The sequence below is a fragment of the Carcharodon carcharias genome, chromosome 16 (genome assembly GCF_017639515.1).
Source record: "Carcharodon carcharias isolate sCarCar2 chromosome 16, sCarCar2.pri, whole genome shotgun sequence".
In the NCBI taxonomy this organism is placed as follows: domain Eukaryota; kingdom Metazoa; phylum Chordata; class Chondrichthyes; order Lamniformes; family Lamnidae; genus Carcharodon; species Carcharodon carcharias.
In genome coordinates this window covers 118677092-118691565 of record NC_054482.1, presented here as the reverse complement: position 1 = coordinate 118691565, position 14474 = coordinate 118677092, and the positions used below count along the sequence as shown (strand labels likewise).

General features: G+C 48.1%; 1 protein-coding gene across 2 annotated transcripts in view; it reads left to right on the top strand.

The window, feature by feature from the left end:
* rnpc3 (RNA-binding region (RNP1, RRM) containing 3) overlaps nucleotides 1–14474 on the top strand; it is a 55692-nt gene that overhangs the window by 12129 nt on the left and 29089 nt on the right. For both annotated transcript variants that reach the window (XM_041207734.1, XM_041207735.1), the window contains exon 6: nucleotides 368–479. In XM_041207734.1, coding sequence (XP_041063668.1) covers nucleotides 368–479 — 112 coding nt within the window. The remainder of the gene's footprint in view (nucleotides 1–367; nucleotides 480–14474) is intronic.

Below are 14474 nucleotides of genomic sequence, written 5' to 3'. Positions count from 1 at the left end.
GTCCAAGATTCCAGCTTTCAGATGAGGCATTAAAGCAAAGCCTTGCCTGCTCTTTCTGGTGTATGTAAAAGATCCCATGGCCGTGTGCAAATGACACCAATGGCAGTATTTTGAAGAAGTGCAGGGGAGTTCTCCGCAGTGTCCAGGGACCAATATTGATTTCTCAACCAACATCACTTAAAAAAAAACAAGTGACAAGAATCCATAAAAATGGCAGCAGATTTACCACCAGGCTTGTCACCACAGCAGGGTTCCAGTTTGTTATCATGAGGATTTTAGCTTCTGCGTGTGGTTGTCGTCATGTCTCCAGTTACTGAGCTGTGTGATCCTCAGGCTTGTCTCAGGCTTTGTCATCCTTGTGTTACAGGTTGACCTATCCCATGAACCCATGCCTGAAATACCTCTACCCACCGCCAACCAGTGTCATTCTGGCCAATATTGCCAACGCCATGGCAAGTGTACCCAAGTTCTATGTGCAGGTAAAAGAATCAGCTCCTATATTTTTAATATTTTGCTACAAGAAAATCTTAGCATTTTGCTTTTACTGAATTTTTGAGTCAAATTATATACAATATACAGCACAGAACTAAGCCATTCAGCTGATAACAATGTATTCAAGTCTCCTCCCATCCCTCCTCTTCTCATCCTATGAGCATATCCTTCTATTCCTTTCTCCCTCATGTATTTATCCAGCTTCCCCTTAAATGTACAAATACTATTCACCTCAAACACTCCCTGTGGTAGCGAGTTCCACATTCTCACCACTCTCTGGGTAAAGGAGTTTCTCCTGAATTCCTGATTGGGATTTATTAGTGACTATCTTATTATTTATGGCCCCTAGTTCTGGTCTCTCCCACAAGTGGAAGCTTCTCTCTGTCTATCCTATCAAACCCTTTTCTAATTTTAAAAGCCTCAATCAGTCTTCTCTTTTCTTGTGAAAAGACCCCAGCCTCCTTAATCTTCCTGATAGGTAGAATCTCTCAGTTCTCTGTACCATCCTTGTGAACCTCTTTTGCAGCCTCTCCACTGCCTCAATACCCTTTTCATAATGTGGAGACAAGAACCATGCACAAAATCTCCCAAGTGTGGTCAAACCATAATTCTTTACAAATTGAATTTCACTGCTTTAACGTGAATTGAATCTGCTGCAGTGTATTCATTCCCTCACCAATGATACTAAACTGAGGCCACTGTTTGCCACTTGGGATCATTGTAATATCCCACAGCAAGATTTAACCAACAGTGAACTCTAGGTTCTTGGTCATCATTTCTCCCTTAAGTGTACTGCCAATGAACAGTTAATTATCTCTTTCAGGTGCTTGTAAAAGGTGCCGCAGTCACTATTCTGAAGAAGAACAGGGTAGTTCTTCCTGTTGTTATTGATCATCTGGCATAATATCTCTTTATGAGGCTCAGTGAGGATAATCTGGTCATTGTCACATTGCTGTTTCTTGATGTTTGCTGTGAATGTACATACAAACATACTAATTAGGATCAGGAGTCAGCCATTCAGCCCCCCAGCCTGCTCTGCCATTCAATGAGGTCATGGCTGATCTGATTGTGGCCTCAACTCCACATTCCACTTACTCCTGATAATCTTTGACTCCTTTGTTAGTCAAGAATCTATCTACCTCTGCCTTAAAAAGATTCATTAGCCCTGCCTCCACTGCTGTCTGGAGAAGAGTGTACAAAAGACTCTCAACTTCCTGAGAGAAAAATCTTCCACTCATCTCAGTCTTAAATGGGAAACCCCTTATTTTTAAACTGTGTCCCCCTAGTTCTAGTCTCTCCCACAAGGGGAAATATCCTTTCAGCATGTCCTTATCAAACCCCCTCAGGATCTTATATGTTTCAATAAGATCGCCTCTCAATCTGCTAAACTTCAGTGATTACTGTCAGAGGGTCAGTACTGAGGGAGTGCTATACTGTCAGAGAATCAGTGCTGAGGGGGTGCTGCACTGTAGAGGGTCAATACTGAGGGAGTGCTGTACTGTCAGAGGGTCAGTACTGAGGGAGTGCTGCACTGTCAGAGGGTCAGTACTGAGGGAGTGCTGCACTGTCAGAGGGTCAGTACTGAGGGAGTGCTGCACTGTCAGAGGGTCAGTACTGAGGGAGTGCTGCACTGTCAGAGGGTCAATACTGAGGGAGTGCTGCACTGTCAGAGGGTCAGTACTGAGGGAGTGCTGCACTGTCGGAGGGTCAGTACTGAGGGAGTGCTGCACTGTCAGAGGGTCAGTACTGAGGGAGTGCTGCACTGTCAGAGGGTCAGTACTGAGGGAGTGCTACGCTGAGGGAGGCCTAGCTTGCCCAACCTTTCCTCATAAGCAATAATTTCCCCCATCCAAAGTATCAGTCAAATGAGTCTTCTCTAAAATGCTTCTAATGCAGTTATATCCTTTTTTAAATAAGGAGACCAAAACTGTACACAGTAGCCCAGATGTGGTCTCATCAATGTCCTGTGGAACTGTAGCAAAACATTCCTACTTTTATATTCCATTCCCCTTATAGTAAACTGCAGTTTCATTTGCCTTCCTAATCACTTGCTATACCTGCATACTAACTTTTTCTGATTCATATACCAGGACACCCAGGTCCCTCTGTACCTCAGAGCTCTGCAATCTCTCCCTATTTATATAATTTGCTGCTTTTCTGTTCTTCCTGCCAAAGTGGACAGGTTCACATTTTCCCACATTATACTCCATCTGCCAAATTTTGCCCACTCACTTAACCTATCTATGTCCCTTTGCAGACTCATTATGTGCTCTTCACTTTTTACTTTCCTACCTATCTTTGTGTTATCAGCAAATTTGGTAACTATACATTCGGTCCCTTTATCCAAGTCATTGACATAAATAATAAATAGTTGAGGTTCCAGCACTGATCCCTGTGGCACTTGTAACGAGCACATCTTTTTATTTTCTGTTGGGCTATGGGTTAAAATTACAGTGGCTGCAGTTTGAAAGACATGTTGCAGTCCTGGAACAGAGTGTGCCATGAAAGAGAGGATGGTGCCAGAAAGGAGTCCTGGACCAAGGGAGCTACCTGGCAACAATATTTTAATTGGCTCTTGACCAGGTTTTGAGCGAGGGCAGTGCAACAGAATAGCTCCTAGCCTGAAAGGAATGAGACTAAAAACTGCTTTCTCCTGGCTGTGAAAGATTCCAGTAATTCCACAATAATAGCTAGCTGGCTTTTTCTCCTCGTATCTCTATAATCTGCTCTGTCTCTATCAAAACCCATGTCAAGAGGAAAAGGGGAAAATTACTGTTAGAGACTTTAAAAGGCAAGTGCTCAGCCAGTGAACTAAAGATTGAAAGTGCTGGAAGACCACTTCATGTTGTCATCAAGAACTGAAAGGAATTTGGAAGACATTGATCAAAATCAACCCATCGAATCCTGTACTCTGGGATTGGTGCAATTGAACTGTTTTATCCCACCCTTAAAATCCATGTTTTTAAGTCTTATGTGTGTGTATAGAGATTTCAGAAGGGGGAGAGTTTAAGTTATAGATTTAGAAATTAGTAGTTCATATTTCTTTCTTTTGCCACTGGTTAACAACAGTTTGTTCAATAAACAGTTTTTTACTTATTAAGTTTACAAACCTGGTCCTCATATTCTGTTAACCTAAATTAAACAGTTTGGTAGAATTGAGGCAATCTGGTGGTTTGATCAAACTTTTGACATTTGTCGTGGTTCAGGGAGCAGTGAGGCTGATATTACAGCGCACTGTCCCCAGTGAGGCTGATATTACAGCGCACTATCCCCAGTGAGGCTGATATTACAGCGCACTGTCCCCAGTGAGTCTGATATTACAGCGCACTATCCCCAGTGAGGCTGATATTACAGCGCACTGTCCCCAGTGAGGCTGATATTACAGCGCACTATCCCCAGTGAGGCTGATATTACAGCGCACTGTCCCCAGTGAGGCTGATATTACAGTGCACTATCCCCAGTGAGGCTGATATTACAGCGCACTGTCCCCAGTGAGGCTGATATTACAGTGCACTATCCCCAGTGAGGCTGATATTACAGCACACTGTCCCCAGTGAGGCTGATATTACAGCGCACTGTCCCCAGTGAGGCTGATATTACAGTGCACTATCCCCAGTGAGGCTGATATTACAGCGCACTGTCCCCAGTGAGGCTGATATTACAGCGCACTGTCCCCAGTGAGGCTGATATTACAGTGCACTATCCCCAGTGAGGCTGATATTACAGCGCACTATCCCCAGTGAGGCTGATATTACAGCGCACTATCCCCAGTGAGGCTGATATTACAGCGCACTGTCCCCAGTGAGGCTGATATTACAGTGCACTATCCCCAGTGAGGCTGATATTACAGCGCACTGTCCCCAGTGAGGCTGATATTACAGTGCACTATCCCCAGTGAGGCTGATATTACAGCGCACTGTCCCCAGTGAGGCTGATATTACAGTGCACTATCCCCAGTGAGGCTGATATTACAGCACACTGTCCCCAGTGAGGCTGATATTACAGCGCACTGTCCCCAGTGAGGCTGATATTACAGTGCACTATCCCCAGTGAGGCTGATATTACAGCGCACTGTCCCCAGTGAGGCTGATATTACAGCGCACTGTCCCCAGTGAGGCTGATATTACAGTGCACTATCCCCAGTGAGGCTGATATTACAGCGCACTATCCCCAGTGAGGCTGATATTACAGCGCACTATCCCCGGTGAGGCTGATATTACAGTGCACTATCCCCGGTGAGGCTGATATTACAGCGCACTATCCCCGGTGAGGCTGATATTACAGTGCACTATCCCCAGTGAGGCTGATATTACAGCGCACTGTCCCCAGTGAGGCTGATATTACAGTGCACTATCCCCAGTGAGGCTGATATTACAGCGCACTATCCCCAGTGAGGCTGATATTACAGCGCACTGTCCCCAGTGAGGCTGATATTACAGTGCACTATCCCCAGTGAAGCTGATATTACAGCGCACTATCCCCAGTGAGGCTGATATTACAGCGCACTGTCCCCAGTGAGGTTGATATTACAGCGCACGATACCCAGTGAGGCTGATATCACAGGGCACTATCCCCAGTGAGGCTGATATTACAGCGCACTGTCCCCAGCGAGGCTGATATTACAGCGCACTATCCCCAGCGAGGCTGATATTACAGCGCACTATCCCCAGTGAGGCTGATATTACAGCGCACTATCCCCAGTGAGGCTGATATTACAGCGCACTATCCCCAGTGAGGCTGATATTACAGCGCACTGTCCCCAGTGAGGCTGATATTACAGCGCACTGTCCCCAGTGAGGCTGATATTACAGCGCACTGTCCCCAGTGAGGATGATATTACAGCGCACTATCCCCAGTGAGGCTGATATTACAGCGCACTGTCCCCAGTGAGGCTGATATTACAGCGCACTATCCCCAGTGGGGCTGATATTACAGCGCACTGTCCCCAGTGAGGCTGATATTACAGCGCACTATCCCCAGTGGGGCTGATATTACAGCGCACTATCCCCAGTGAGGCTGATATTACAGCGCACTGTCCCCAGTGAGGCTGATATTACAGCGCACTGTCCCCAGTGAGGCTGATATTACAGTGCACTGTCCCCAGTGAGGCTGATATTACAGCGCACTATCCCAAGGGAGGCTGATATTACAGCGCACTGTCTCCAGTGAGGCTGATATTACAGCGCACTATCCCCAGTGAGGCTGATATTACAGCGCACTGTCCCCAGTGAGGCTGACATTACAGCGCACTATCCCCAGTGAGGCTGATATTACAGCGCACTATCCCCAGTGAGGCTGATATTACAGCGCACTATCCCCAGTGAGGCTGATATTACAGCGCACTGTCCCCAGTGAGGCTGATATTACAGCGCACTGTCCCCAGTGAGGCTGATATTACAGCACACTATCCCCAGTGAGGCTGATATTACAGCGCACTATCCCCAGTGAGGCTGATATTACAGCGCACTGTCCCCAGTGAGGCTGATATTACAGCACACTATCCCCAGTGAGGCTGATATTACAGCGCACTATCCCCAGTGAGGCTGATATTACAGCGCACTATCCCCAGTGAGGCTGATATTACAGCGCACTGTCCCCAGTGAGGCTGATATTACAGCACACTATCCCCAGTGAGGCTGATATTACAGCGCACTATCCCCAGTGAGGCTGATATTACAGCGCACTGTCCCCAGTGAGGCTGATATTACAGCGCACTATCCCCAGTGAGGCTGATATTACAGCGCACTATCCCCAGTGAGGCTGATATTACAGCGCACTATCCCCGGTGAGGCTGTTATTACAGCGCACTATCCCCAGTGAGGCTGATATTACAGCGCACTATCCCCAGTGAGGCTGATATTACAGCGCACTATCCCCAGTGAGGCTGATATTACAGCGCACTATCCCCAGTGAGGCTGATATTACAGCGCACTATCCCCAGTGAGGCTGATATTACAGCACACTATCCCCAGTGAGGCTGATATTACAGCGCACTATCCCCAGTGAGGCTGATATTACAGCGCACTATCCCCAGTGAGGCTGATATTACAGCACACTATCCCAGTGAGGCTGATATTACAGCGCACTATCCCCAGTGAGGCTGATATTACAGCGCACTATCCCCAGTGAGGCTGATATTACAGCACACTGTCCCCAGTGAGGCTGATATTACAGCGCACTATCCCCAGTGAGGCTGATATTACAGCGCACTATCCCCAGTGAGGCTGATATTACAGCGCACTGTCCCCAGTGAGGCTGATATTACAGCGCACTATCCCCAGTGAGGCTGATATTACAGCGCACTATCCCCAGTGAGGCTGATATTACAACGCACTGTCCCCAGTGAGGCTGATATTACAGCGCACCATACCCAGTGAGGCTGATATTACATTGCACCATCCCCAGTGAGGCTGATATTACAGCGCACTGTCCCCAGCGAGGCTGATATTACAGCGCACTATCCCCAGTGAGGCTGATATTACAGCGCACTATCCCCAGTGAGGCTGATATTACAGCGCACTATCCCCAGTGAGGCTGATATTACAGCACACTATCCCAGTGAGGCTGATATTACAGCGCACTATCCCCAGTGAGGCTGATATTACAGCGCACTATCCCCAGTGAGGCTGATATTACAGCACACTGTCCCCAGTGAGGCTGATATTACAGCGCACTATCCCCAGTGAGGCTGATATTACAGCGCACTATCCCCAGTGAGGCTGATATTACAGCGCACTGTCCCCAGTGAGGCTGATATTACAGCGCACTATCCCCAGTGAGGCTGATATTACAGCGCACTATCCCCAGTGAGGCTGATATTACAGCGCACTGTCCCCAGTTAGGTTGATATTACAGCGCACGATACCCAGTGAGGCTGATATTACAGGGCACTATCCCCAGTGAGGCTGATATTACAGCGCACTGTCCCCAGCGAGGCTGATATTACAGCGCACTATCCCCAGTGAGGCTGATATTACAGCGCACTATCCCCAGTGAGGCTGATATTACAGCGCACTATCCCCAGTGAGGCTGATATTACAGCGCACTATCCCCAGTGAGGCTGATATTACAGCGCACTATCCCCAGTGAGGCTGATATTACAGCGCACTGTCCCCAGTGAGGCTGATATTACAGCGCACTGTCCCCAGTGAGGCTGATATTACAGCGCACTGTCCCCAGTGAGGATGATATTACAGCGCACTATCCCCAGTGAGGCTGATATTACAGCGTACTATCCCCAGTGAGGCTGATATTACAGCGCACTATCCCCAGTGAGGCTGATATTACAGCGCACTATCCCCAGTGAGGCTGATATTACATCGCTCTATCCCCAGTGTGGATGATATTACAGCGCACAATCCCCAGTAAGGCTGATATTACAGCGCACTGTCCCCAGTGAGGTTGATATTACAGCGCACCGTCCCCAGTGAGGCTGATATTACAGTGCACTGTCCCCAGTGAGGCTGATATTACAGCGCACTATCCCAAGGGAGGCTGATATTACAGTGCACTATCCCCAGTGAGGCTGATATTACAGCGCACTATCCCCAGTGAGGCTGATATTACAGCGCACTATCCCCAGTGAGGCTGATATTACAGCGCACTGTCTCCAGTGGGGCTGATATTACAGCGCACTATCCCCAGCGAGGCTGATATTACAGCGCACTGTCCCCAGTGAGGCTGATATTACAGCGCACTATCCCCAGTGAGGCTGATACTACAGCGCACTATCCCCAGTGAGGCTGATATTACAGCGCACTATCCCCAGTGAGGCTGATATTACAGCGCACTGTCCCCAGTGAGGCTGATATTACAGCGCACTGTCCCCAGTGAGGCTGATATTACAGCACACTATCCCCAGTGAGGCTGATATTACAGCGCACTATCCCCAGTGAGGCTGATATTACAGCGCACTGTCCCCAGTGAGGCTGATATTACAGCACACTATCCCCAGTGAGGCTGATATTACAGCGCACTATCCCCAGTGAGGCTGATATTACAGCGCACTATCCCCAGTGAGGCTGATATTACAGCGCACTGTCCCCAGTGAGGCTGATATTACAGCATACTATCCCCAGTGAGGCTGATATTACAGCGCACTATCCCCAGTGAGGCTGATATTACAGCGCACTGTCCCCAGTGAGGCTGATATTGCAGCGCACTATCCCCAGTGAGGCTGATATTACAGCGCACTAGCCCCAGTGAGGCTGATATTACAGCGCACTATCCCCGGTGAGGCTGATATTACAGCGCACTATCCCCAGTGAGGCTGATATTACAGCGCACTATCCCCAGTGAGGCTGATATTACAGCGCACTATCCCCAGTGAGGCTGATATTACAGCGCACTATCCCCAGTGAGGCTGATATTACAGCGCACTATCCCCAGTGAGGCTGATATTACAGCGCACTATCCCCAGTGAGGCTGATATTACAGCGCACTATCCCCAGTGAGGCTGATATTACAGCGCACTATCCCCAGTGAGGCTGATATTACAGCGCACTATCCCCAGTGAGGCTGATATTACAGCGCACTATCCCCAGTGAGGCTGATATTACAGCGCACTATCCCAGTGAGGCTGATATTACAGCGCACTATCCCCAGTGAGGCTGATATTACAGCGCACTATCCCCAGTGAGGCTGATATTACAGCACACTGTCCCCAGTGAGGCTGATATTACAGCGCACTATCCCCAGTGAGGCTGATATTACAGCGCACTATCCCCAGTGAGGCTGATATTACAGCGCACTGTCCCCAGTGAGGCTGATATTACAGCGCAGTATCCCCAGTGAGGCTGATATTACAGCGCCCTATCCCCAGTGAGGCTGATATTACAGCGCACTATCCCCAGTGAGGCTGATATTACAGCGCACTATCCCCAGTGAGGCTGATATTACAGTGCCCTATCCCCAGTGAGGCTGATATTACAGCGCACTATCCCCAGTGAGGCTGATATTACAGCGCACTATCCCCAGTGAGGCTGATATTACAGCGCACTATCCCCAGTGAGTCTGATATTACAGCGCACTATCCCCAGTGGGGCTGATATTACAACGCACTATCCCCAGTGAGGCTGATATTACAGCGCACTATCCCCAGTGAGGCTGATATTACAGCGCACTGTCCCCAGTGAGTGGTGATATTACAGCGCACTATCCCCAGTGAGGCTAATATTACAGCGCACTATCCCCAGTGAGGCTGATATTACAGCGCACTATCCCCAGTGAGGCTGATATTACAGCGCACTATCCCCAGTGAGGCTGATATTACAGCGCACTGTCCCCAGTGAGGCTGATATTACAGCGCACTATCCCCAGTGAGGCTGATATTACAGCGCACTATCCCCAGTGAGGCTGATATTACAGCGCACTATCCCCAATGAGGCTGATATTACAGCGCACTATCCCCAGTGAGGCTGATATTACAGCGCACTGTCCCCAGTGAGGCTGATATTACAGCGCACTGTCCCCAGTGAGGCTGATATTACAGTGCACTATCCCCAGTGAGGCTGATATTACAGCGCACTATCCCCAGGTAAGTGACACACTTCACTTGACACATCTTGCCAACCCGAAAAATACCCATTTATCCCTATTCCTGTTGGCTAACCAATCCTCTATCCTCTGCGACAAGATTTCCGTATCTCTCTTTTGCCTTGCTCACCTTCATTGCTTTCCATTTCTCTCCTGGTGTTTGACAAGGTGTTTACTGAAACCCGCTTTCACAGCCATATCTCCTTTCTCAGTGACTGTCTCCGTCTCCGACTTACCCCACGTGGATTTCAACTGAAATTCCACCCCTCATGTTTCGAGCCCACCCAGGATTACAGGTATCTCCGGGACATAAAATGTTTCTCGGACTGCTGTTCCCGTCACATTCTGAGATCCACACTCAGTGCCAAGCGCCGCCATATGAACACACTCGACCTCTCCCTCCAGCAGCACCGCCGTACCCTTTTTCAAAGCTGCGCGTGCCCCCAGTTTCATTTTATTCTTCGGCTCATCCGACGCCTCAACAAGAAACTTTTTCTCTTTCTCTCAAGTGCTAAGGAACGCAAGCTCCAACAACTCATCGACACCAACACCCATCTAGGACCCTCCACCCCTGCCTGTCCCTCCGTCCCCACCCCATCTTCCAATCCCAGCCCCAGCCGTGTATTCACTATACCCCCTGACCTTCCCCTCTCCGAGGCTGAATGTTCAGTGCTCAGCAAAGGACTTAGTTTCATACCCCTAGGCCCTCACCTCAATGAATTTCGGGCTCGGCACGATGTTGAACTCTTCTTCCGCTGTCTTTGTCTTCGGGCTCACTTCTTTGGGCAGGAGTCCTCTCCCCGTTCAACAGATCCTTTCACCCACCTTCAATATTCTCCCTCCAACTGGACCCCTCCCTCTGGATTCTTATCTTCTCTTGATCTTTTCATTGAGAACTGTCGGCGCGACATTAATCGTCTCAATTTCTCTGCTCCTCTCACCCATTCTAACCTGTCTCTCTCTGAACTTACTGCATTCTCTCAGGTCCAACCCTGATATTGTCATCAAACCCGCTGACAAGGGTGGTGCTGTTATTGTCTGGCGCACTGACCTCTACCTCGCAGAGGCTGAGCATCAACTCGCAGACCCTTCCTCCTACCTCTCCCTGGACCATGACCCCACCACTGAACATCAAGCCATTGTTTCCAGGACTGTCACTGACCTTATCTCCTCTGGGGATCTTCCTCCCACAGCTTCCAACCTGATAGTCGCCCAACCTCGGACGGCCCGCTTCTACCTCCTACCCAAAATCCACAAACAGAACTGTCCCGGTAGACTGATCGTGTCAGCTTGCTCCTGCCCCACAGAACTCATTTCTCATTATCTTGACTCCCTTCTCTCTCCCCATGTCCAGTCCCTTCCCACTTACATCTGTGATTCCTCTGACACCTTACGTCACATCAACAATTTCCAGTTCCCTGGCCCCAACCACTGCCTCTACACCATGGACGTCCAATCCCTCTACACCTCCATCCCCCACCAGGATGGTCTGAGGGCCCTTAGCTTCTTCCTCGAACAGAGGCCCGAACAATCCCCATCCACCACTACTCTCCTCCGTCTGGCTGATCTTGTTCTCACACTGAACAATTTCTCCTTCAACTCCTCTCACTTCCTCCAAATAAAAGGTGTGGCTATGGGTACCTGCATGGGCCCCAGCTATGCCTGTCTCTTTATGGGGTATGTGGAACATTCCTTGTTCCAGTCCTACTCCGGCCCCCTTCCACAACTCTTTCTCCGGTACATCAATGATTACTTCGGTGCTGCTTCATGCTCTAGTTGGGACTTGGAAAAATTTATTAATTTTGCTTCCAATCTCCACCCCTCCATCATTTTCACGTGGTCCATCTCTGACACATCCCTTCCCTTCCTTGACCTCTCTGTCTCAATCTCTGGTGATAGACTGTCCACCAATATCCATTACAAGCCTACTGACTCCCATAGCTACCTTAACTACAGCTCCTCACACCCCGCTTCCTGTAAGGACTCCATCCCATTCTCTCAGTTCCTTCGCCTCCGTCGCGTCTGTTCCGATGATGCTACCTTCAAAAACAGTTCCTCTGACATGTCCTCCTTCCTTAACCGAGGTTTTCCACCCATGGTCGTTGACAGGGCCCTCAACCGTGTCTGGCCCATCTCCCGCGCATCCGCCCTCACGCCTTCTCCTCCCTCCCAGAAACATGATAGGGTCCCCCTTGTCCTCACTTATCACCCCACCAGCCTCCGCATTCAAAGGATCATCCTCTGCCATTTCCGCCAACTTCAGCATGATGCCACCACCAAACACATCTTCCCTTCACCCTCCCATTGGCATTCCGTAGGGATCGTTCCCTCCGGGACACCCTGGTCCACTCCTCCATCACCCCCTACTCCTCAACCCTCACCTATGGCACCACCCCAGGCCCACACAAAAGATGTAACACCTGTCCCTTCACTTCCTTTCTTCTCACCATCCAAGGGCCCAAACACTCCTTTCAAGTGAAGCAGCATTTCACTTGCATTTCCCCCAACTTAGTCTACTGTATTCGTTGCTCCCAATGTGATCTCCTCTACATTGGAGAGACCAAACGTAAACTGGGCGACCGCTTTGCAGAACACCTGGGGTCTGTCTGCAAGAATGACCCAAACCTCCCTGTCGCTTGCCATTTTAACACTCCACCCTGCTCTCTTACCCACATGTCTGTCCTTGGCTTGCTGCATTGTTCCAGTGAAGCCCAACGCAAACTGGAGGAACAGCACTTCATCTTCCGACTAGGCACTTTACAGCCTTCCGGACTGAATACTGAATTCAACAACTTTAGGTCCTGAACTCCCTCTTCCATCCCCACCCACTTTCTGTTTCTTCCCCCTTCCTTTTGTTTTTTTCCATTAAATTATATAGATTTTTCTTTTCCCACCTATTTCCGTTATTTTTAAATATTTTTAAATCTTTTATGCTCTCCCCACCCCCACTAGAGCTATACCTTAATTCCCCAACCATCCATTCTTAATTAGCACATTCGTTTAGATATATATCACCGACTTCAACACCTATGTGTTCTTTTGTTCTGTTGTCTGTGACATCTTTTGATTAACTGCTTCTATTACTGCTTGCTTGTCCCTACAACCACACCCCCCCTCCAGTTCTCTCCCCCCACCCACCCCCCCCCCACACACACACACACACACACCCCCCCACACACCTTAAACCAGCGTATATTTCACCCCTTCCTTGGATTCACGTAGTTCTGCTGAAGGGTCATGAGGACTCGAAACGTCAACTCTTTTCTTCTCCGCCGATGCTGCCAGATCTGCTGAGTTTTTCCAGGTAATTCTGTTTTTGTTTTGGATTTCCAGCATCTGCAGTTTTTTGTTTTTACCTCTATCCATGCTAATATGTTAACCCGTACACTATGAGCTCTTATTTTGCATAGCAACCTTTAATGTGGCACCTTGTCGAATGCCTTCTGGAAAAGTACAGCTCACCCACATGTTCCCCTTTATCCATGTTGTGTCCTCATAGAACCTAAATTAGTCAAACATGATTTCCCTTAGCCAAAACCATGTTGACTCTGCTTGATTGCATTGAGATTTTCTAAGTGCCCTGCTATAATCTCCTTAATAATAGATTCCAGCAACATCCCTATGACAGATGTTAAGCTAACTGGCCTGTAGCTTCCTGCTTTCTGTCTCCTTCCTTGAATAGAGGAGCAATCTGATGAAACTTTTCCAGAATCTAGGGAATTTTGGAAAATTAAAACCAGTGCATCTACTATCTCGGCATCCACTTCTTTTAAGACCCTGGATGAAGTCCAACAGGACCTGGGGACTTGTCATCTTTTAGTTCTATTAATTTTCTCAGTCCCCTTTCCCTGGTGAATGTAATTGTTTTAAGTTTCTCCCTCCCTTTCACCTCCTGATTCATAATTATTTTTGGGATGTTGTTTCTATCCTCTACAGGGAAGACAAATGCAAAACATCTGTTCAATTAATCCGCCATTTCCTTATTTTCCATTATTAATTTCCCATTCTCACTCTCCAGAGGACCAATGCTCACTTTACTCTTCGCCTTTTTAAATATCTGAAGAAACTCTTTACATTTCTAACTAGCTTTGTCATACTGTAATTTCTCCCTCCTTATTAATCTTTTAGTCACTCGTTGCTGTTCTTTATATTCTGTCCAATCTTCACAATGTGCACAACAGAATGCTGCCTTTCTTATTTTACAATAGGTACTACATTTAAAAAGTACCTCATTTGTTGTAAAATTCTTTGGGACATTTGAGATGATGGAATGCAAGCCGTTCTGTAGAGCAGGGGTAAGGAACCTTTTTCTTAACACAGTCCATTCACACATAGACAAAATCAGCTGCGAGCCACACACACACATAAAAATCAACTTCATTTAGGTTTCCTTTTTTAGAGAGAATACAGAAACATTCAACTCACCCGCTGTTTTATTGCGATGGCTG